Source organism: Anolis sagrei, chromosome 8 (genome assembly GCF_037176765.1).
Source record: "Anolis sagrei isolate rAnoSag1 chromosome 8, rAnoSag1.mat, whole genome shotgun sequence".
Classification (NCBI taxonomy): Eukaryota; Metazoa; Chordata; class Lepidosauria; order Squamata; family Dactyloidae; genus Anolis; species Anolis sagrei.
In genome coordinates, this window is record NC_090028.1 from 23,282,061 (window position 1) to 23,307,532 (window position 25,472).

General features: G+C 42.4%; 1 protein-coding gene across 1 annotated transcript in view; it reads left to right on the top strand.

The window, feature by feature from the left end:
- Window positions 1–2,004: 2,004 nt before the first annotated feature.
- The window catches only part of USP10 (ubiquitin specific peptidase 10), a 38,993-nt gene continuing 15,525 nt past the window's right edge, over window positions 2,005–25,472 (top strand). Inside the window, exons 1-4 of the mRNA XM_060788457.2 lie at window positions 2,005–2,180; window positions 20,235–20,303; window positions 20,879–20,939; window positions 21,918–22,937. Of these exons, the coding sequence (XP_060644440.1) occupies window positions 2,160–2,180; window positions 20,235–20,303; window positions 20,879–20,939; window positions 21,918–22,937 (1,171 nt within the window). The 5' untranslated portion in view covers window positions 2,005–2,159. The remainder of the gene's footprint in view (window positions 2,181–20,234; window positions 20,304–20,878; window positions 20,940–21,917; window positions 22,938–25,472) is intronic.

The following is a 25,472-nucleotide window of genomic DNA, read 5'->3' on the forward strand; positions in this document are numbered from 1 at the left end:
CAGGAGGGTTGACCTCTCTCTGTAAGGGGCCCCAGTTAACATCCTGGCTGCTGCCTGTTGAACCAGTTGGAACTTCCGAGCCGTTTTCAAGGGCAGCCCCACGTAGAGCGAGTTGCAGTAATCCAATCTAGAGGTGACCAAGGCATGGACCACCCCGGCCAGCTCAGCCTTCGCGAGGTACAGTCGCAGTTGGCGCACGAGTCTCAATTGTGCAAACGCCCTCCCGGTCACCGCCGACGCCTGAGCCTCAAGCGTGAGCGATGAGTCCAGGAGGACTCCCAAACTGTGGACCTGTGGCTTCAGGGGGAGTGTAACCCCGTCCAACACAGGTAGCCACCCTATACCCCGATCCGGTTTGCGATCGACCAGGAGGACCTCTGTCTTGTCAGGATTGATCTTCACCTTGTTCCTCCTCATCCAAACAGCCACAGCGGCCAGGCACTCGTCCAGCACCCAAGGGTGGTTAGGTGGAAAAGAGTAGTAGAGTTGTGTGTCATCTGCGTAGAGATGGCACCCAACTCCAAAACTCCGGATGACCTCTCCCAGCGGTTTCATGTAGATGTTAAAAAAAATGGGAGACAGAATGTAACCTTGCGGGACCCCACAGGTCAAAGGCCAGGGGTCCAAGCAGGTGTCACCCAGCTTCACCATGTCTCAGCGAGCAATCCACACTGCAGAATTAATCCGTTTTAGTGCCGCTTTAACTGCTATGGCTTCCTGGTAGTGGTAGTGTTGCGAGGCCTCTCGCCTTCTCTGCCTAAGAGCGCGAACTACAGCTTCCACAACCGCCCAGCTTCGAGCAAGGGCAAACTCCATTCATTCTTCTACAGTTCCACTGACGCATGCGCAAAAAATGCTCTCTCCAGGCCCTTTCCCTACAAATTGCCAGGAAGGCCGCGCGCATGCGCATACCTCCTTATTCGGACGCCTCGCCTCCGCCGGGATTGAAAGACGCATGCGCACTTCGCTCCTTTTGCCTCCTGCGGCTGGGAGCTTTTTTCGAGAACGCGCATGCGCAAGTGAGTGGGGGAATCCATGTCAATCAATGTAGCTCGATCCGCCCCTTTCTTTCCGAAGTAGTCTCGACAGGAGAGGTGGGAGAATGAAGTTGGCTGAGCTGGAACCTCCGCGCAGGCGCACTGAGGGCGGGGAGTTGTGTTGTCCTGTCAGGAGCCACTTGAGAAACTGCAAGTCGCTTCTGGTGTGAGAGAATTGGCAGTCTGCAAGGACGTTGCCCAGGGGATGCCTGGATGATTTGATGTTTTTATCATCCTTGTAGGAGGCTTCTCTCATGTCCCCGCATGAGGAGCTGGAGCTGATAGAGGGAGCTCATCCGCCTACCTCTGGATTCGAACCTGCGACCTGTCGGTCTTCAGTCCTGCCAGCACAGGGGTTTAACCCACTGCGCCACCAGGGCTCCTGGGGCGGGGAGTGACTGGGGGACAGCTGGAATGAAGTTGGCCGAGTTCGAGCTTCCGCGCAGGCGCAGTGGGTACGGGGAGTGAAGCTGACTTGAGCTGGCGGCTTCGCGCAGGCGTACTGGGGACAGGGGCGTGACTTGACTGAGAAGGAGGCTCCGCGCAGGGAGTAACTTGGCTAAGCTGGAGCCTCCGCGCATGCGCACTTAAGGCGGGGGGCGTGACTTGACTGAGAGGGAGGCTCCGCGCAGGGAGTGACTTGGCTGAGCTGGAGCCTCCGCGCAGACGCACTGGAGGCGGGGGGCGTGACTTGTCCGAACTGGACCCTCCGCGCAGGCGCACTGGGGACGGGGGAGTGACTTGACTGAGAGGGAGTCTCCGCGCAGGGAGTGACTTGGCTGAGTTGGAGCCTCCGCGCAGACGCACTGGGGGCGGGGGGCGTGATTTGTCCGAACTCGAGCCTCCGCGCAGGCGCACTGGGGAGAAGGGAGTGAAGTCGGCTGGGCGCGAGCCTCCGCGCAAGCGCACTGGGGAGAGGGGAGTGAAGTCGGCTGGGCGCGAGCCTCCGCGCAGGCGCACTGGGGAGAGGGGAGTGAAGTCGGCTGGGCGCGAGCCTCCGCGCAGGCGCAGAGACCCGTGTGGCGGAGCGGAGAGAGACAAAATGGCGGCGGCGGCGGGTCTGGCGGCGTGAGGCGCTGAAGGGAGACGCCGAGCTCGCCGCCCCCTCCTCCTTTCCTCCCCATGGCGGTCCACAGAGCGCAGGTAAGAAGGGCCGGGCGGAGAGGCGGCGTTGGGGTTTCCCTCGGCTTCTTGGCGCGGCCTGCTTCCTTCCCTCGGGGCGGGCGGCACGCTGCCTGGCGGAGGCGGAGGCGAGGGTTGGGCCTAGCCGCGATTCTGCAGCCTCATTGATTCATTCAGCGGTTAGGCCGCGGGGAGGCGGCGCTGCGGCCTACCTCCAGCCTTTCGCCCTCACTATTAAAGAAGTTGCCCAGTTTGGAAAGACAACTCTCTTCAGATTCCCAAACCCATTGAATCTTTCCCCTCCCCCCGCCTTTCCCAGTTGGGTTTCAAACTCCACTGTATGCCTCGTTTTTGTGTTGCGTGTTTTATGGAGGTGTGTTTTAACAGAGTGTTTTATGATGATTATGATACCTTTCTGTTTTAGTGAGGGGACGCGGGCGGGCAAAAAATAAAACTTGTAAATGCCTCTAGAACATGGCCATATAGCCCGAAAAAACCCACAAGAACTGAGTGATTCCAGCCATGAAAGCCTTCAACAATACATTAAAACTTGTTATCATTCGACATCAAGCAAAAAGTGGGTGCTAGAAACAATATCATACGAAAGCTGACTGGCACAACCTGGGGATCACAACCAGACACAGTGAAGACATCTGCCCTTGCGCTGTGCTACTCCGCTGCTGAGTATGCATACCCAGTGTGGAACACATCTCACCACGCTAAAACAGTATACCTAAAACGTATAGATACTCCTTTTGGGATTATTGACACACTGTATATGAATGCTTGCTCCATCCATATTCAACATCTACACAAATGACCAGCCACTGCCAGAAGGGACAGAGAGTTTCATCTATGCTGATGATCGTGCCATTACTGCTCAAGCAGGGAGCTGTGAGATGGTTGAACAGAAGCTTTCCGAAGCTCTAGGTGCTCTTACTGCCTTTTACAGGGAAAACCAGCTGATCCCTAACCCATCTAAAACACAGACATGTGCCTTTCATCTCAAGAACAGAGAAGCATCCCGAGCTCTGAGGATTACCTGGGAAGGAATCCCACTGGAGCATTGCAGCACACCCAAATATCTGGGATTCACTCTGGACCGTGCACTGCCTGAACATCAAACAAAAAGTGGGCGCTAGAAACAATATCATACGAAAGCTGACTGGCACAACCTGAGGATCACAACCAGATACAATGAAGACATCTGCCCTTGCGCTGTGCTACTTGGCTGCTGAGTATGCATGCCCAGTGTGGAACACATCTCACCACACTAAAACAGTGGATGTGGCTCTGAATGAGACATGCCGCATTATCACGGGGTGTCTGCACCCTACACCACTGGAGAAATTACACTGTTTAGCCAATATCGCATCACCTGACATCCGCCTGGAAGTAGCAGCCAATAGTGAAAGGACCAAGGCAGAGACATCTCCAGCTCATCCCCTGTTTGGGTATCAGCCAGCATGTCAACGACTTAAATCTAAAGGTTTCCCCTTGACATTAAGTCCAGTTGTGTCCAAATCTTTGGTGTGGTGCTCATCTCCGTTTCTAAGCCGAAGAGCCGGCGTTGTCCATAGACACCTCCAAGGTCATGTGGCTAGCATGACTGCATGGAGTGCCGTTATCTTCCCACAGAATCGGTATCTATTGATCTACTCACATGTGCATGTTTTCAAATTGCTGCACCACTGGGACTCTTGTTGAGACATGCCGCATTATCACGGGGTGTCTGTGCCCTACACCACTGGAGAAATTACACTGCTTAGCCGGTATTGTACCACCTGACATCCGCCAGGAAGTAGCAGCCAATAGTGAAAGGACCAAGGCAGAGACATCTCCAGCTCATCCCCTGTTTGGGTATCAGCCAGCACGTCAACGATTTAATCTAGAAATAGTTTTCTAAGATCTACAGAGACACACATTGGAACACCTCAGCAAGCGAGAGTCCAAAAGTGGCAGGCTCAAACTCAGAACCTCAACCAGTGGCTGATACCAAATGAGAGACTCCCTCCTGGGCACACAGAAGACTGGGCGACTTGGAAGGCGTTGAACAGGCTGCGCTCTGGCACCACGAGATGCAGAGCTAACCTCAAGAAATGGGGCTACAAAGTGGAATCCTCGACATGCGAGTGTGGAGAGGAGCAAACCACTGACCACCTGCTGCAATGCAACCTGAGCCCTACCACATGAACAATGGAGGACCTCCTTGCGGCAACACCAGAGGCACTCCAAGTGGCCAGATACTGGTCAGAGGACATTTAATCAATTACCAAACTCACAATTTTTTTATTTTGTCTGTTTGTTTGCTTTGTTCTGTTAAAAATGTAATATAATTGACTGGTTGCTGATGACTCGAGAAATAAATTCAATGGGTTTCTTCTAGTTGGAACGAACAGGCCTGAGGCTGAGTTAGGCTCCTTCCACGCGGCTGTATAAAATCCACATTGAACTAGGTTATATGGCTGTGTGGACTCAGAGACCTTCCGCACCGCCATAGAACCCAGAATATCTGGTTTGAACTGACATATTTGAATCCGCACTGCCATAGATCCCAGTTCAAAGCTGATAATTTGGGGTTTTATTTAGCTGTGTGGAAGGGGTCTTACATAACCCAGTTCAAAACAAACATTGGCCCCTACCACACAGCTGCATAAAATCCGCATTGAACTGGATTATATGGCAGTGTGGACTTAGATAATCCAGTTAAAAGCAGATATTGTGGATGATCTGCATTGATACTCTGGGTTATATGACTGTGGGGAAGAACCCATTGTGGATGATCTGCCTTGATACTGTTATTCATATGGCTGTGTGGACTCAGTCCCCTTCTACACTACAATTTAATCCAAATTATCAAAACAGATAATCCACTTTATCCATTTAACTGTATTGTATGAGTCTATGCTGCCATATAATCCAGTGCAAAGCACATAATCTGGAGTTTGTATGTAGTGTAGAAAGGGCCTGAAATAACCCAGTTCAATACAGTTATTGTAAATGATCTGCCTTGATATTCTGGGTTATATGGCTGTGTGGAAGGGCCCTAGAACTATGCAGATATGATTTAGTTTTAGCCTGATTGACTTTAGAGTCCTTGATTTAGTTTTAGTCTAATAGGCCTCGTAGTTCTTGGGGCTATGGTTTAGTTTCAATCTGATGCATTTAAGAGTCCTTGTGCCTCCCACCTGATACACTTCAATTCGTGCACCTAGCATTAAGACTACCTTATTAATGCCTTACATGAAGGGTTAGAAGGCATGATCATCAAGTTTGCAGACGACCACAAATTGGGAGGGATAGCCAATACTCCAGAGGGCACGAGCAGAATTCAAAGTGATCTTGACAGATTAGAGAGATGGGCCAAAGCTAAAAAAAAATGAAGTTCAGCAGTGACAAATGCAAGATACTCCACTTAGGCAGAAAAAATGAAATGCAAAAATACATAATGGAGGATGCGTGGCTCGAGAGCAGTACGTGTGAAAAAGATCTTGGAGTCCTTGTGGACAACAAGTTAAACATGAGTCAATAATGTGATGCAGTGGCAAAAAAAGCCAATGGGATTTTGGCCTGCATCAATAGGAGTATAGTATCTAGGTCCAGGGAAGTCATGCTCCCCCTCTATTCTGTCTTGGTTAGACCACACCTGGAGTATTGTGTCCAATTCTGGGCACCACAATTGAAGAGATGTTGACAAGCTGGAAAGTGTCCAGAGGAAGTGACTAAAATGATCAAGGGTCTGGAAAACAAGCCCTATGAGGAGCAGCTTAAAGAGCTGGGCAAGAAGAGAAGGCAGAGAGGAGACATGATAGTCATGTATAAATATGTGAGAGGAAGTCATATGGAGGAGGGAGCAAGCTTGTTTTCTGCTGCCCTGGAGACTAGGACGCAATGGAACAATGGCTTCAAACTTCAAGCAAGGAGATTCCATCTGAACATTAGGAAGAACTTCCTGACTCTGAGAGCAATTCAGCAGATCTCTTGACTCAGATCCCATCTACACTGCCTGATAATTCATTTTCAAACTGCATTGTATGGTTGGTCAGTGGGGACTTGCAGAATGCACTTCATTGCAATTAAACCCCATCATATGAGTCTTTGCACTGACCAGCCGTGTAGTACAGTTTCAAACTGTATTATCAGGCAGTGTAGATGGGGCTTCAACGGCTGGATTGAAAAAAAAAGTCGATAGTTACCATAAATGGAAATATAGGTTGAGTGTCCTGTATCTGAAACACTCCAAAATTCTCCCAATAAGTGGCTGAGAAAGTGACACCTTTCTTTTTTTTTTAATGGATAATTTTCATTTAGAGAAAGTAGCGTAACACAAAATCTACAGACATAATAGTAAGAATCCAAACCTTAAGATAAAAGGCACAAGACAGAAACAGTCAAAATGCAATATCCTTATAGAAAGAACATTGTATGACTGCAAGCACTAAACAGTAACTCTGTGCAGGTCAAAACTACCTGGTATTTTACACAACTTTCATTCAGAAAAAGTACATTTAACAACAGAAAATCTACAGCAAGAATGTAGCAAAAAAGCAAGAATGCAAACCATAAGACGAAATGCACAAGGCAGAAACAGTAGAAATGCATTTTTCTAATGTAAAGAACATTCTACTACTACAAGCACTAAGCAGTAAGTATGTGCAGATCTAAAGTACCTAGTACATTAGGCACCTTTCCTTTCTGGCAATCCAGTGACACAGAAACTTTGTTTATGCACAAAATTATTTAAGATATTGTGTATTAAGTTGCGTTCATGCATATAAAATGGATATGAAACATACATGACTTTCGTGTTCGGACTTGGGTCCCACCTCCAAGATATCTCATGATGTATGTTCCAGAATCCATACTTTAAAGCAATTTAGGTATCAAGCATTTTGGATAAGGGAAACTCAACTGGAGTTCGGGCTATTGAATATTGCTGATTTTTGAAAAGGTATGCAGATATGCAGGTCCCATTCATTCATGATCTAACAACTGAGGAAGAAATATGTGCCCTCAGTCCAGTAACTGGATCCATATAAAGTGAATGCCTTGAATCAGTTGCTGATTTTTTTAAATAGCCAGTACACGTTGAACATCCCTTTCCAGAATTCTGAAATCTAAGATTCTCCAAAATTGTCCTGTGACACCTTTGCTTTTCTGGTGGTTCGGTGTACACAAACTTTGTTTCACACACAAATATTGAAAGTACTGTGTACACAATTATTTTCAGATTACCTGTATAAGATGAATATGAAACATACTCTTTCGTTGGAAGGGGTTGACTTTGCTACAGTTTCCGAAACCTGAAATGGTTTACTTTGTTTAAAGATGCTGTGGGATTTCAGTCATCATGTGAAAATACATTATTTTTTCATGACAGTGGTCTTGTAGAACAAATAAATAGTTTGCATGAATAGGGTTATGTTGCAACTTTGTAGTGCCATTCTCTTTTAAGGAAATAGTAAACCTTGCTTATGTTCAGCCTGTCCCAGGGTCCTTCCACACAGCCTTATATCCCAGAATATCAAGGCAGAAAATCCCACAATATCTAATTTGAACTGGGTTATCTGAGTCCACACTCAGATAATGTGGGATTTTCTGCCTTGATATTTTGGGCTATAGGGCAGTGTGGAAGGGCCCCCAGTAACTTCTGTTACTTGATCTTTTCAATATTTGGGAATATATGTTTCAGAGATTTCCTTTGTGTTTTGCTTTCAGGTAAGCACATGCTTAGGATTGCTGAAAGTTTAGTTAGGCATACATAAGTCACACTGAAATTCAGCTATATTGCTTCCAGTATTCCTCATGTAAGCACAAGTATAGGGTTCCTGCAGCATTATAGCCTAACTTGGGAGTGAGGCTCCTTGGGGTCAGTCAAGGAGCTTTACTCTTGGATAAGTATATCTCTGGCTGCTGGAGCTTTACAACCTGATCCTTCAGCAGATTAATTGTGACCATTTATGGGAGTATCAGGTAAGTGAACAGACTGGTGCAGCCTTATTTTTATCAGAATTATGAAGGCTGATACCCCCCCCCCCCCAAAAAAAACCCCAAAAACAAACAAAACACAATTCTGTCAGAATAATTAGAAAGAAAGAAGTGAAGTCTTGTCTCATGGTCTGGACTGCAAAATGTAAAAGGTGAGAAACTCCTGAAAATAGACACACAATACATTCTGTTAAACAAGGTAGGGAAGAAGAGGAAGAATTGCAATGGATGAAGTAGCAACTTATCCATGGTTCAGAGCTAGATAGTGTTGTGGTTGACTTGCATTCATTTATTCTTTCCTAAATATATTCAAGTTAGATGCAGGCCCGTATCCAGGATTTTGTTTGGGGGGGGGGGGGGGGGGGGCTGAGTCTGAGTGAAAGAGGGTCTACCCTAACAAACCTTTTGTATCGTTACCACAATACACCCATGCGTATGGGATATATTGAGTATAGTGATCAGATCATGATATGAATAAATATAGCAGTTTAAATAATGCACCAGTAAGGCCTTCTCGAGGACCAGAGGACCACCATCAGAATTGGGGGGGGGGGCTGAAGCCCCCCCCCCCCCCCCCCCGGCTACATGCCTGATTAGATGGTTTTCCCTTTCTTACAGTTATAGGATGGCAGCCACCTTTTAGAGGAGGGGTTGTTTAAATATTATTCTTTTAAAATTTAAACAATAATGGTGGGTTGATGGCTGTGATAGTAACTCCTTTGCTTTCTGATAGTTCAGTGTACTCAGGCTTTGTCTCATGAAAATCGTTATTTAAAATATTGTGTATAGAATTACCTCTGGGCTATGTGTATGCAATGTAATATGAAACAAGTGAATTTCATGTTTAGACGGGTCCAACACACAAGATATCTCATTCTCTATATGCAAGTATACCAAAATTCAAAGCAATACGAAACCCTTCTGATCCAAAGCATTTGGGATGATGACTGCTCAACCTGTGTCTCCTTCCACTCTTTTATGGAATGTTTGGCTTTAAATTGAAAACTTAAAAAAACCCTCTGCACAGTAATACTTTGAAGTGGTATTCATACTTTTAAAATATTTACGTTTGTAGAACACCAAGGATACATAAAATTATAAAGAAGTCATTGGGAAGATATCATTTGGTCATGGAATTTGCTTCTAAATGTTAGTTAGTCAAAATCTCCTTTAATGAGTTTAGGCAAGATTGTACAGACTGCTCGGAAATGGCAGTTGGTGTAAAGATCGGCAGCCTGGCTACTAACTGGAGCTGGCTATAGGGAGCACACAATGCCCTGCTTAAAGCAGCTCCATTGGCTGCCAATAAGTTTCTGGTCTCAATTCAAAGTGCAGGTCATTACCTATAAAGCCCTAAATGATTTGGGCCCTGCCGATCTTCGTGACCACATCCCCCTCTATGTACCTGCTCGAGCATTAAAATGTGCTGGGGAGGCCCTCCTCTTGGTCCTGCCACCGTCACGAGCGCGGTTTGTGGGGACGAGAGAGAGGGCCTTCCTTCTTGGTGATGCCCTTTGGAACACCCTCCCCAAGGAGATTAGGCAGGCCCCTACACTGTCCTTCCATAGGGATCTGAAGACTTGAATGTTTAAACAAGCCTTTGAGAACATCTAGCCCCAATGGTCTGCAATCAATGACACAGCACTGCACTTTCATCCCATGCCCTTGTTCCTTAGGTAGAGCCTGCACTATCCCATTCCCTTGTTTTGATTACAGCCTGGTCATGTCTTACGATAGTTGTCACCATAGATTTTGGGTGTTGATCTGAGTTTTACATTGTTGTTTTATATTCTATATGTTTTACTCTATTGTATTGTACTGTGTGCTTATTTTATGCTCTGCTTTAGGCACTTTGTGCCATATGTAAGTTGACCCAAGTCCCTTTGGTGAGATGGAGGGGGGGTACATAAATGACATTATTGCTACTACTACCGGTCAGACTTTTATAAAAATATTAGCATTGACAAATTCAGCCTGCAGTCTACTTCAATGAGCGCTCTCTGCTCAAGGAGCCTAAAGAATGAGGAGACAGTTTGGTAAAATTGAAATTGTTAGTTTATTGTCGAAGGCTTTCATGGCTGGAATCACTGGATTGTTGTCGATTTTTCAGATTGTATGGCCAAACCTCACAACCTCTGAGGATGCTTGCCACAGATGCAGGTGAAACGTCAGGAGCGAATGCTTCTAGAACATAGCCATACAACCCGAAAAATCTACAACAACCCACTAAAATTGTTGGGTTTGCATGAATCAGGTATATCATAGGCAATGGATCAAAATGATCAATTCCATTCATAGAATCATAAAATTGGAAGAGACTTCGTGGGCCATCCAGTCCAACCCCTTGCCAAGAAGCAGGAATATTTCATTCAAAGCACCCCTGACAGATGACCATCCAGCCTCTGTTTAAAAGCTTCCAAAGAAGGAGCCTCCACCACATTCCGGGGCAGAGAGTTCCACTGCTGAACGGCTCTCACAGTCAGGAAGTTCTTTCTAATGTTTAGATGGAATCTCCTTTCTTGTAGTTTGAAGCCATTGTTCCATTGCATCCTAGTCTCCAGGGAAGCAGAAAACAAGCTTGCTCCCTCCTCCCTGTGATTTCCTCTCACATATTTATATATGGCTATCATATCTCCTCTCAGCATTCTCTTCTGGCTAAACATGCCCAGCTCTTGAAGCCGCTCTTCATAGGGCTTGTTCTCCAGACCCTTGATCATTTCAGTCGCCCTCCTCTGGACACATTCCAGCGTGTCAATATCTCTCTTGAATTGTGGTGCCCAGAATTGGACACAATATTCCAGGTGTGGTCTAACCAAGGCGGAATAGAGGGATAGCATTACTTAGATCTAGACACTAGTAGTTTGACCTGTAGGAAGAAAATCTTAATATGTGGTGGGCCCACATTGTCCTTGGAGGTTTGCTTCCACTGACCCCACATTGATATTTAAAAAAAGGATCCCATCATATATTATTAAATGCATATGTTTTGGTGTGTCCATATTCACGTCACTACCATTTAACAAAATGGGGCATGACAAACTGATCTGTTGGATTTGTGGATCCAGTAGGCCTATTATAATAGTAAGCCTGTGGAAGTTTAAAATGCAGCTTATTGTCTTGAAAACCAGGAATGTTCTCTGCACTATATTGTTAGCTTCTTTGATAAATGGATGAATACCTTGTCATTAGATTTAAATAATTACAAATTCACACAAAGTTTTGACTCTTTAATTGATCAAGTGGGCAGCTGTGTATTGTATTTGTAATAAATAAACACCAGATAAATCTTGCAGCGGTTCTCTGTATGCCACCTAAATGATGCAGTGGCCAGAATGTTGGATTTTGATAGAGAAAGCCGAAGTTCACCTCACTACTCAGCTTACCTGATGGCCTTGGATAAGATTCATTCTCCTAGCCTAATCTGTTTCATGTGATTGTAAGGGTTTTTAATATGTGATAAAAGTATGTTGTGCAAATCTGTGGCTCTGTGGAATTAACTTTTGTAGTAAGTCTTTAAAGAGCATACTACACAAGGGCATAATGGAACCAAGCTGAATGAGGAGTGTACAGATTTCTACTGCAAGAAATGTTGAATGTAAAGTTGTGATTAAAAATTACTTTTAAAGTACTTTGTTATTATCTGAGTTGATGTTGAGTATCTCTTATCCAAAATGCTTAGACTGTGTTTGCATGTATTTATATAATGAGATACCTTAGAGATGGGACCAAGTAGAAACATGAAATTCATAGCCTGAAGGTAATTTTGTGCAATCTTTTTAATAATTTTGTGCATGAAATAGAGTTTATGTACAAGAAACCTTCAGAAAGCAAATCTATCTTGGTTACTCATGTAGACTGGTTTTGGTTTTGGAGCATTTCAAATTTACTTGAATAACAGGTGTTTAGAGATGTCATTGTAGAGGCTTCTGTTGGCTGTTCCAAACAACATCAATTGCTACTCCTATAGTAAGCAGTTTAAAGCAAATGCAAAGTGAGATTTGAATGAATGAAGAGATAACTTACATGTAATGCAGTCTGTCAACCAGTGGTGTGCTTTACACCAGCATCAGCCATGTTGTATGGGGGTGATGTGAGTTGTAGTTTAATACATCTAGAGGACTGCTGTACATTAGTGCTTGAATTCTGAATATTTGATTCCCATAACCATGATAACATATTGACACCATTATGTAACATACTCTTTCACCTGATATTAGATCGGTTCTGACAATTCTTATTTTAGGCTATGTTCAAGATACTTCAGACCTATTTTTAAAAAGGTTCCAGGTCCTGTTCAGCTTACCATGTACTTTCTTCTTGTGAATAATCTAGATGCTATATATTGATTTTGTGAAATTGTTTTCTTGATTGTGTGATATTGCTTTGAAATCTTCAGGTGTAAATAGGTTTTAATACCACTAAACAATAAATAACATTGCAAAAATTTATTTATTGTTTATAAATAAATTTATAACCTGTCAGCTTTCTTCAATAACACTGCTAGAATATCAGCCTGCTGTTTATGCTACCTATTTGTAGTAGGTAAGATTGCCTTTCTTGCCACAACATATTTTCTTTTAAATGTTCTAATGCTACAACAAAATCAACAAAATATTAATTCCACTATTCCTAGGATTTGGGGTATTTCGTGTCTGGATAATGTGGAGTTGAGATGGTAAAGACACTAGTTTTGCTTACGTCAGTGTTCTTGAAAATTGGTTGTCTCATTGGATTGTACAGAAAACCCGGTGACAGGTTAGGAAAAGCTGGCCAGTTCATTGTTTTGAGGAAGCTTGAATATAAAAAATGAGAAAACAGTAGCAATCTGGAAACTTGTTTTGTGCTTTGATCTACTAAGCAGTAAAATTGTATCAGAAGGATACTTGTTTAAGTAATTTTGTAGCTTACCCATTCCAAGCAGTTTTGTAAGCCGAGTTTTGTAAGTTGAGCGTCTCCAAATAAAATTCTTCCAGTAAGAAAAACGTGTTGCTGCTCCCTGCAGGTGAGTGGCTATTTTTAAACAAGTCCCCTTCAAAATCAATCCCTTTTGGTTTCTCTGGAGCTTGACTCTGGAATAGTTGTATTAGGACTGCAGCCAGAGCTGAAAAGCTCAAATATCCTTACCTGTGAGGCTGTGGATAAACTCAAGCCTTGGCTGCATTTCCTCACACTACTCTGAGAAGTTTAACACATTAGGCCTTGTTGCTTAAAATGGCTATAATTACAGACCTTTTCTTTGACCTTTCTTGCTCATGGCAACTGGTTGTCTTTTCAGTGCATATCTCAGTTGTCTTCAAGTACAGTGTGTTGATGTTATGTGTCTTCCAAGTCGTTTCTGACTTAATGGCAACCCTAAGGCACCCTATTACAAGGATTTCTTGGCAGATTTTGTTCAGAGAGAGGTTGCCTTTGCCTTCCTGTGAGGATGAGAGTGACTCAGCTAAGGTCATGCAGTGGGTTTCCACTGCTGTACATGGATTTGAACTCTTGTTCTCCAGAGCTCTAGCTCAACACTCAAACCACTGTATAACACTGGTTATCCAACTACAAGATAGCAAAAGCTATAGCTTCAGTGGTTGCCCCCGGTGGCGCAGTGGGTTAAACCCTTATGCCGGCAGGACTGAAGACTGACAGGTTGGAGGTTCAAATCCGGGGAGAGTAAGTTGAGCTTCCTCTGTCAGCTCCAGCTTCCCATGTGGGGACATGAGAGAAGCCTCCCACAAGGATTGTAAAACATCAAATATCTGGGTGCCCCCTGGGCAATGTCCTTGCAGACGGCCCATTCTCTCACACCAGAAGCAACTTGCAGTTTCCCAAGTTGCTCCTGACACGGGGAAAAAAGTGGCTGCAATGTTGTTCAGCAGTTCAGGGAAAGAAATTTTAAGCCAACCCACTGCTTGCTGTGGCGGTTTTTTTCCTGGAAATTCTTGATTTAAGGAAGCATTCAGCAATACAAATCCTTACATGCATTCTAGTGTAGTACAGTCTGAATTCTGTTGCATGTATAGGGAAGTTTTGGGGTTTTCTCCCTTGAATTCAACACAGAACTTAGGTTCCTGTGGCTTTTCTTTAACACTGTTTGAATTGAAAAGTTTATGCTACTATAATGGCATAGCCTTGCAGGATAGTATAGGTCTGTCAATGAGCAATTGAATTGTTCACTTTTGTACCAAAGAAGTATCACAAAGTGGTATGCCATCTTTCATTATTTGTCTAGAACTTGTGTATAGTGTGTGTGCTTTTTTGCTTCTTAAAAATTCTCAGATGTTTGCAATACTCCATCTAAATTATGCATTATATTGAAAATTATATTTACATGTAGAGGCAATAAATAATGATAGACTAGGATGCGGTTGTGAAATCAATAGAGAAAGGATAAAAGGTAGGAGGAGCACTATCTAACTTGTTTTGTTATCTGCAGATTAATTGGATAGAATAATTTTACTGCAGCTCAGTACAGATCAAAAGAGAAGATTGTGTCTCTAACAGGTATTGTTTCTCTTGATTCAAATTCTTCCAATGAAGCTCTATGGAGTTACAGAATTTGGATTTACAGAACATGGCTTTTTTTTTAGAAAAGTGCCATGTTACAAAATGTTCCTTATATTCTTTGGCTTTCTTTTTAAAGTTGAAGGGCGGAACCAATGCCTTAATTGCAAAGGTAATCTGTGTGGTTCTGTTTCAGTTTACTGCTGTGTACATTCTGTGTGCTATTGTTGGCATTGTACAGGTCTGTTTGTAGTAGAACTTGCTGGCTTTGAGCCACAGGATTATGGTCATTTGTTACTTTAATGCTGTTTCAGCAAAGTAGATATTGAGTTTGAAAGAACTGCATTGCTAGAGCTGCATTTTTTCTGTTCGGTTGAAATGCTTTATATATGACCATTTGACATACTACTAAGGATTAAAGAACTTTGCATGGAACAATGGTGTGTCATGGCAGAAGAAGCTCTCTGTTCTAAACTGTGTTTGTAATTTGGGCCAGAAATTCCTGCTTTTCCTGTACATGTTCTTCAAATGAAGCAACTTGTGCAAAGTATAGATTGGGTGACAGAGGTGCCGTATAAAACATTAAATCCATAAAGAACTGAAATGCTAATGCTGCCATGTTTTTCTAAACCTGACAAAACAGAACTGTTGTTTAGTTTCATGAGTGTGGAAAGCTGAAAACTGATATTCAGTTTTCTGCTCCAGCTCGGTTGGAAGTTTCCTGTAAAAGTGCACCTGTTCTAATAATCAGATCCATTCATTTTTGGAATGGGGTGGGACAAATGTATTTTTCCTTGACATTAGAAAGGCTCTGCACATCAGAAACTGCTGTTTCCCTTGGGAGACAGTAAGAGGCTTATTAGGTCACTTTATAGCTGATTAAGTTGAAGGTTTTGTTTGATCTAGATAGGACAAGAGTTGAATGAAGTGTTGCTCAATAGTATCGGGAGCATTTTCATGTTTCATGCTAAGCCAATTTGCCGTGCACCACTCTATTAGATCTTCATTTAAGAAGTAAGGTTTGAGGAATGTAATAGACACAACCCATAGGGACGGATCTTTATGTTATCTTTTTTTAATCATGTAGGTTATAAAGTATTGCTAGAAGCATATTTCAGCTGGTAATTATTTGGTGGACAGGCTTTATTAGTCTGCAGAAACCAGTAACGCTTTGACCCTTTCCCCCCATAACTGTCAAATAAAATAGGTAAAAGGCACTTTAACTTGTTGTTCTGGTAGCAGCTGCCCTAAAGCATCTCCATTATCCTTCCTACTTCCCTAGCAGGATTTGCAGGTTTTGGAATGCAGTATTACAGATGCTGTCTGCCCGGAGTGAAGCTTCATGGGACAAATAGATTCATTCCTTCCCTTGAATTAGTATCACCACCCCCAAATTATCCTGTTATGTCATTATTAAACAATAAGTATGTTTTTTGAAACTGTCACATTACAGCTGTGTTTGATTCGTGATAAGAACATATATCTAATATATTCAATAGGATATAATTTGTGTGTCTCCCTGTTCTCTCTGTGATTAATGTAGCTGACTGTCAAATCAAACTTTTTATGCTAACGCTCGCAAAGCCAGTATGGTATAGCGTCTTGAGTATTGAACTATGACTGTGAAGGCCAGGGTTCAAATTCCTGCTCAACCATGGAAACATGCTAAGTGACCTTGGATAAGTCAGACTCTCTCATCAGAGGAAGGCAAGGGCCAATCCCCTTCTGAATGAATTCTGCCAAGAAACCCCCTGATAGCTTTGCCTTAGGGTTGCAATAAATTGATTATAACTTGAAAGCACAACAACAACAGTTCTTGCAATTTAACAGTGCTTGTAGGTATGGATACCATTTTAGGATCTTCAGAATTTAGTAAATCGTATGTTAAGGAATTGAAAGGAGGAGAATAGAATAGCATTTCTCAAACTGGGGGTCAGGACCCGGGGGTGGGGGTCACGAGGGTGTGTCAGAGGAGCCGTCAAAGTCCATTAGTAAACACAGTATTTTCTGTTGGTTATGGGCGTTCTGTGTGGGAAATTTGACCCAGTTCTATTGTTTGTAGGGTTCAGAATGCTCTTTGATTGTAGGTGAACTATAAATCCCAGCAACTACCACTCCCAAATGCCAAGGTCTATTTCCCCAAACTCCACCAGTGTTCACATTTGGGCATTCATGCCAAGTTTGGTTCAGATCCATCATTGTTTGAGTCCACAGTGCTCTCTAGATATAGGTGCACTGCAACTCCAAAACTCAAGATCAGTGCTCACCAAACCCTTCCAGTATTTTCTGTTGGTCATGGGAGTTCTGTGTGCCAGATTGGGTTCGGTTCCATTGTTGTTGGAGTTCAGAATCCTCATTGATTGTAGGGTAACTATAAATCCTGGTAACTACAACTCCCAAATGACAAAATCAATCCCCCCAACCCCACCAGTAGTCAGACTGGCCTAGAAGCTAGAGAGTAATAAAGAGATATCTAAATGTTCTAAATGGTTTAGAGTGCAGAAAGCTTGGCCAGTAATTGGTCTGGGTTACATCCATGTGCTAGAACACAGGCGTCCCTCAGTTAACAAAGCCTCTGGCAAAGAAGCTCCTTTTTATAAAGTCTGCTTCTGGGACCCCACCCCAACCCCCCCTTTCTTGCCTTCTGTTTAGCTGGAAGTTTTTTCCCCCCTGAAGCATTGGCAAGCCCTGGTCCTCCTGTGCTGCTTCAAGGACTTCTAAATATAGTGGAGCATTGCAACCCAAAGTGGTGTAGTCCATTTTGCCACTTCTGCCCATTAATTTTACTGAATTGGTCAGTGTTGGAGAAGGGGGAAATGGGAACTTGGAAGAGTAGCCTCTGCTTGTGTTTGATATATTTTAGTGCTGTTCATGGCTTATGTAGCTATGACATGGCATGTTGCATTTATATCAGTAGATTTCTTGCAGCCTGCTACATTTTCATGACACCTGCTACCAGCAAGTAACAGTTGATTATTATGAAGATGGGTCGTGAGTGTGCACACGTTCCTTGAATTTGCATTTGTACCACAGTCACACTGCTTCAGTAAAGAAAATAACTAGCACTGATGTACCATAGTTTTGGTGTGTGTGATAGAACAATTAGCCAAGATTTTATTGTAGCTTGAAATGCATATTTTTGTGATGTTTCTGGTATTGTGTGCTATTGGGTAGTATATAAGCATTCAGCATAATTGATTTAAGTCCCAGAGAGTAATGTGTGTGGGAATTGGTTTTATTTGTGTAGCAGCATTTTAAACTGCATGATTGCATTTCATGCTTTGCATGACTTCATCTAAAATAAATTATGATTCAGTAAGTTTTTTGTGCTGCCCATCTGATCTTGGAAGCTAAGCAAGGTCAGCTCTGGTTAGATACCTTATGTTAGTATAAAATGGTTTTTGAATATATTTTGCCTGTGCCTAAAGCTTTATTACTTGATTGGAGTTGTAAAAAGGTCCATTGAAATATGAGAATGGTTTCCAACGTGCTTCAGTTGCCTGATTATTCTGAGGTGTGACATAGTTGATCTCTACCAGCTGCTTAGATGGTCCTTAACAGATTAACAATTTAAAAAAATCAGAAGCAATTTTATAGGCCTGTATTTGACTTCAGGAAATATTTCATTTCATCATTTCCAACTTCATTACCAACAGCACTACATTTGTAAAGAAGTGTAAGCATTTGAGATACAGTGGGTTGTTAAAAGTTTTCATGACTGGAATCACTGTATGGCCGTGTTCAAGCAGTATTTTCTTCTGACTTTTTGCCTGCATCTGTGGCTGGCGTCTTCAGAAAATGCTGCTAGAACACAGCCATACAGCCCAGAAACCACACAATACCCCAATAGGGATGCAACTTTTTTATCATAACAATACTAGCATTTAAGCATGGAACTTTAAAAAGCCTGGCTTCCAGAAGACATTTGCATTTCCAGGACTACATATGAAGTTCATGCATTTAGCAAAGCATGGGCAGATGTTAATTTTGTATCTCCATACAGACCTCTGAATGATCTGCATTAAATTGGTAGATGTGTCTAATTCATAATTACTTAACAAGAAGAAATACCAACTAATAGTAAGTTAGAACTAGTAGTGAACCATCCATCCCACAATCCAGTTGCTTAGACAAGTATATTGGGAGTGGAAATGGAGGTGGATTATTGAATGGAAAGACATGTGACTTTGGATCACTAGAACTTTGTAGTTTGAAAAGATGTTTAGAGTGGTTTATTCTATAGTTCTTAGTGCATGTATTCCTGAACTGCAGATTTATTAGAATAGATTTGGTCACAACAGAGGGATAGGGCATGCCTCCATACACTTGTTAAAATTCACTTTATTTAAAAGCATTCCTAGAATCCAGTTTTGCTTCAAAGCTAAGAAAGTCAAAAGAAAAAGTTTGTAAGAGTTTTAACAGGCAATTAAAAGTCAATCACTCACAATTGGGGAACAATCTTAGTTGAATGTTTGACATGAAAGAAAAGCTTTTAGGGAAGGAGAATATAATCAGACCAAAATCCGTTCAACCTTTTAATATCTAGATGCATCTCTAGAAAAGAACACTTTTCCACAGACCTGGATATTCAGGCACTCGATGTTTCCATAATCTAGACCAGTGATTCCCAAAGTGGGCGTTACCGTCCCCTGATGGGCACTGCAGCGATCCGGGGGGGGGGGGTGGTAATGGCCACAGGTGTATTTCGGGGCGATGAATAACTGTAAGGGGGCAGTGAAAGCATAAAAGAAAGAAGAGAAGCTTTAGAAAAATTGATTTCCAGGGGGTAGGCCAAATTAGTTTGGGAACCACTGATCTAGACCATAGTTTCTCAAACTGTGCTCCTACAGATGTTTTGGACTTCAACTTCCACAATTCCTAACAGCTAGTAAGTTGTCTGGGACTTCTGGGAGATGAACTCCAAAACGCCCGGAGAAGCACGGTTTGAGAAACACTGATCTGGATGGACCATTCCTAGCAGTGTCCTCATTTGGGGCTGTAGGGCCAAACTTTGGGCTGGTGCTATGGCTCTAAAACAGTTGTCCAGCTGTGTACAGGTTTTCCTGCATCTTTTGCTGCCAAATGTTATTTATCAGTCATTATGTATACAGTGTAAAGTGGACAAAATAAAAGAGGAAGTTGGGCTGATAATGTGCTAACTGACCATTAACTTGTTCCAGAGGGCACACAGAAAACAAGAGCCAGGAAAGAGTTGGCAGAAGAATTGAGCATTGAAGAAAGTATAAAAAAAATGGAAGAAGGACAACTTGAATGGATAAAGAGCATTTAGGATTAGGCTACAATGAAAAATGAGAATTGTGAATTTTGTAGATTATGAATATATTGAGGAAGTAGGTTTTGCGGTGGATGCCAAATTGTTCTTTGAGAGCTGATTGTTTGTTTAGAAAGCATAGGTTGAGTAACTGGATGTCAGTTTATATTATACAGTATTTTAGAATGTAAGTGAAGGGACTTATCAAAAAAAAATTTTTTAAATAAATATCATTGCAGTTCCTATAAAGTTTTGCAGAATAGCCAAAATCTTGTCATTTTATTAATTGCTACAGTTAACTTGATGTAATGTGTTTTATTTTTCAGTACATCTTTGGAGAATTCAGCCTTGCTGAATTCAATGATTTCTTTGTGACACCTCGTTGCTCCGTTGAGGTATGAACTGTTTTAAATTTCTCATTGTGCCAAAGCTTTTCACTATTCCTCAGAGTCTTTTATAGCATTAGAAGGAATCCTGGAGTGCTTTTAAGCCCGTTTTACTTAAATGTGAGATAAGATTTCATGGACTCCCATCTATTTCTTCAGCTTCATCTGAAAGTTTGTGCTAAAATAAATCAGCAGACATTTTTATAATGAAAGATAACACAGTCATCTCTTTTGAAATTGGCTTTATAAGGCTGCCACACAGTGCCCCGCCATGTATATTTTGCATGTTGTTTTAGTCATCCTGCAGTTAAGACAATAACTTTTCTTCCTTATGATTCAGACCTGTGATTTTTTAAACCTGTCTTCAGGCTGATGTGTAAATGAAGGAGCCTTCAAAGAAAGCTATGATAGGAAGATATGCATATTTGAGGGAAAAGGTACTGTTTCCATTTGCAAAAATAGAGAGTTTTGCCAATTTAACCACAACTAAAGGGATGGAGCATTTGATTTGCCATGCAGTGCAGAAACAAGTTAATATCGCTTAAATATTTTTTCAACTCCAATTTGATTTATTTCCTTTGCAGCTGCCTCCCTACAATGACACAATTTCATGTGACCTTAAGTCCACAGGAGACCTCCGTGATGGTAAGAAGCCATTCCTTCATAACTGTTGTTCCAACCCATTTGAAATCTAGCATATTTCAAGGTTGTTATTTGAATTCAGCTTTGGGGATTCAGATCAGTTGGCTGCTCAAGTGTAGTACAGTGGGTACTTTTTAATGACTTCATATTTTAAAACCTTTTTAATAGCGTATCTCACTGCTCATTTGTTTTATGAACACTTCTTTTCAAATCAAGTGCTCTGAGGCCTTCTTATTTATTTATGTATTTATTTATTTATTATTTGAACTTATATGCCGCAACTCCCCTGGGGCTCGGAGCAGCTTACAAGAATAGGCTAAAATCGAACACAATTTAAAAACAATTTAAAAACAATCAGAGATCAAAGGCCCGTCGAAATAGATATGTCTTACATGCCCTGCGGAAAGCTGATAAATCCCGCAAGGCACGGACTTCAGGTGGCAGAGTATTCCAGAGTGATGGTGCCACTGCTGTGAAGGCTCTGCGTCTGGTTGCTGTTAGACGCAAGTTCTTGACACTGGGAATTTCCAATAGATCTTGGTCCTCAGAACGGAGGGATGTCTGGGGTTGGTAGGGGGTGAGGCGGTCCCTCAGGTACATCGGCCCCAGACCATGCAAGGCCTTAAAGGTGAGAACCATCACTTTGAAAGTGATCCGATGCTTGCATTCTATGATGCCATTTCAGTTTTGTGGTATAACTTCCTACCGTCTTGATGTGAAGAATCTGTTCAAAAGTAGAAAATAGAGGCCTTAAATAAGCCAAATTGGATAAAGCTGAAAAAATTATTTAGCAGTATACTATAGGTGGTTCTGAGATCATTTGAAATTTGCACAGCTATTCAGTAGTTCATAGGAACATTAATGCATCTTTCCTGCACCAAAAGCTTTTCTAGATGTCAGTTTGTTCATGTACAGAATTCATACTTGTTATTTTCTCTTTTGTTACCCACTCCATAAATGCACTCTTTTTTTCTTTTTCAGGGGAAGAATACCAGCGAATCGAATTTGGTGTTAATGAAGTTATTGAGACTGATTCTTCTGTTCTCAATAACAGTGACTACAGTATTTCAAGCACTCTGAACCCACAGGCACCGGAATTCATTCTTGGTTGCACACCGACCCAGAAAACGCCAAGCGATGTCCTCAACGAAGCCAACTATAACTCCATTGACTGCCAGTTCTCGGATCCTTCTCTCACTTTGGATAGTGGTTCTAATGCTGAAAACGATAGTTTGCCAGGAAGCCTTGGGCAAAGGGAACGCAAAAAGAAGAAGAAAAGACCTCCGGGATATTACAGTTACTTGGAAGATGCCAGCGATGGCATCGTTCCTGCTGAGGCATTGGTGAACGGACATGCAAATTCAACGGGACTTAATAGCATAAGCACAGACGATGTAGAACTTTCTGGTGACGCCCCGTCGGTCACTCCAAGGACTTGTAACAGCCCTGAAAACTCTGTGGACTTTGCTAGCGAAGCCGTTTCAGAAGATTCAGTTTCTAGTGCTGTAGATGCTACAAGGACTGCAGGGCAGCCGGACGTGTGCAGTGTTACTCCTTTGGAACAGTCTTGCATCCCTTCCGAGAGTGGGAGAGACAGCCCCTTAAGGACAGCTGTCCAGCCTTACGCTGGTACCGATACTACTGAAAGCCTTGGCATTGCCAATGGCCAAACACTTGAACCCTCTAACGAGGGCCCAGCTGCCAATGGGGTAGACTTGCACACTGTGGAAAGTACTGACTCAGACCAAGTGAAGCTGGAAGGTGCTTCCTCTCCTGCTGAGGCAGCCACCCCTGTTTTGGGATCGGTTGTGGTTCATCAGCCTGCGAAATCATGGGCGAGTCTCTTTCACAATTCCAAGCCCTCAGTTTCCACGCCTATGGCTTACGTGGAGACTAAGTATACCCCTCCTGCCACCTCTCCTGTGGTCCCTGAGAAACAGGTTGAAGTGAAAGAGGGGCCTGTTCCAGTTTCTGAGGATCCCGTAGCCATAAAGATTGCAGGTATCATTAACATGCTGCAAAAATCAACAGGGCCCACCTAGCAGGGGTTTGAAGGCATGGATCAAAATGGCGCAATACTTTTAACAGAGCACAGTCGCTAACTTAGTTGAAAAATGATTAACTGAACTGTAGAGCAGCATGCTTTGCTTAAAATATAGCTAGGGAATTCAGATGTATCCTCTTCTCATATATAGTCGGGTAATGACAGATGCAATTTGAACACATCTGGAAGGGCCCTGTATTCCCTATTCCTGGCTTGTCATGATTAGCACCTTGTTGTAATTACCTTCTGCAGACTGATGCACATACATGCCTTTCAGCATGTTCTTGGTGGAGAATACTTGGCTCTACCACTTGCACACGTTGGTTTGTCTAGGCTAAAACAGTTCTGTTCTTTCTTCTATAGCCAACTTTTTGCTGCTGGTGTTGTGAGATTCAGGGGTGGGTCGGCCTCCGTTTCAAAAGCCCTGTCAACTCAGCACTGAAAGTTTGCTGTGTCAGAGGGTCTTTGCTGTCAGTATGCCCTCCCACCTAGGACTGTGAGAGGGGGAGGTTTAGCCTCTCCATTGGAAGAGCTGGGTGCTGTTAGGGGAAACGCTGAATAGAGCTGTCTACTTTCTTCATCATTGGTCTAATCACAAAAGGAACACATTTTATTGCTCAGTAAGCCAGAAGTCAAACACTGGCTTCATTCACACATAAATATAAGCCAGGCCGTGCCCCCCCCCCCCCCCCCAATTCATTGTTGACTAGCATATACTGGTGCACTCAGCTCTGTCCTTTCCACCAAGTGAGTGAATAAATTAACTAGGTAACATTAACTTAAATGAACCTGGAGTTGTAAGCCAGCAATCAAGCCAGTCTGCCAATAGTCTGTCACTGCGACAAAGTAGACATGTTTAGCTTGGCCTTTTTCTCATCGTCCATAATGAGGTGTTATGCATAACTGAGAAGCTTCCCTGTGCCATGAAAATGGGACAGAGTGATACTGAGAGTTGTTTATTCTTCTGGCTTTCCTGTGAAATTAACTGTTGTGGGCAGAACAGTTTTCCTTATGATTCAGGAAATGTCAGGCTTTTGATATTCTTGGAGTGCAGAATTGCTAATCTTAGTTAATTTCCCCAATTTGCCTTTTTTCTGTACCATCTTATTTTTTATAGTGGTGTTCTTCCTATATTCTGTTTTTACGAGGTAGAAATGCTTTCATTTTTTATGTGTCTGGTTCTACAAAACAATTGCACCTGGTCTGTATTTAATAATCTTAAATCGACATATTAGTAGAAGGTCTGAAAAAGAAAATTACATATAATGTTGATGTTCTTGTAATGATCTATAGGCATACCTCAGTTAACAAAACACCTGACAGTGACATTCCTTTTTTCAGAGGCCTTGTATGTCTGCTCAGCCCCTCTTTTCTTCCTCCTGCCTAGCTGAGACTTTTTTTAGCAACATTGGCATGGGGAAGATGATGAAGGAGAGCTGTAGAAATACATGCCATGTGTGTCAAATAACACATTGAATGCAGTAAAGCTCAAGCTATGAAATAATGGAGCTCTAACTTCATTCTGCTGCAGCTGTATATTACCAAGATCCTTTACTGAGCTTGCATGTAGTTATTTCACTTGTTCATATTATTAGTTTTTAATAAACAGTCTCCTGAACTGTACCAAACTTCCCTTCCATTTTGTGGAGCAGGAGCCCAACCCTATTTTTTCCTTTTATTCCTGTTTCTGGGACCAAAAAGTCTATTAAAGAAGTATTTCTCGGAAACACATCTACTTTGTTAACTGATGTATACCTATATTCCATATGTATTTATAATATATTCTATTTATATGAATTTTCATATGTTTCTATCAAATAGTGATAGTCATGGTGGCACTACGACATTTCTAGTAGTCTGAAAAGCAAGAAGAATATTGGAGACGCCTGCATATTTGCAATAACTGTCCAGTGTATAGCATTTTAAAATTATTACAGTTGTTTAGCTATTCTGACACAGGAGACTTATAACTACAAAGGGAAAATACTTCTGTAGAAGAACATTTAAGAAAAAGAAGCTTCTATTACTGTTATTGTCGTGTTGATTACATGAATGGAGTTGCTTGGATGTCAATCTGGCTTCAGGTCGTGGGACTTCATGTTGCTGAGTAAGCTTAGTCCTGCTTATTTCTTAATGCAGGTGAGGTCAGGCATTTCAGAACAGACTTGAATATTGGCTTAGAGTAATTCAGCTGTCTGCTGCATTTTACACTCTGGTCTCTTTCCCATGCAATGCACTCATTCCTTGTTATAAAAGCAAATTAAGTCTGTCTGCATGATGCTAAACATATTTAGAGTTATAATGAAAAGAGCATTGCTGCCTAGTTCTTCTCTCCAGGAGGAAAATGTCTTCCAAGTGTTCACATGTTGCGCTACATAGCATCTTGATGGGTTTGGAATTGTTAGAATAACTAAATAAGTAGTATAATGAAGAAATATACAATACATTCATGTTCCCAGGAGCAATTCCAGATGAAACTACCATGAAATCAG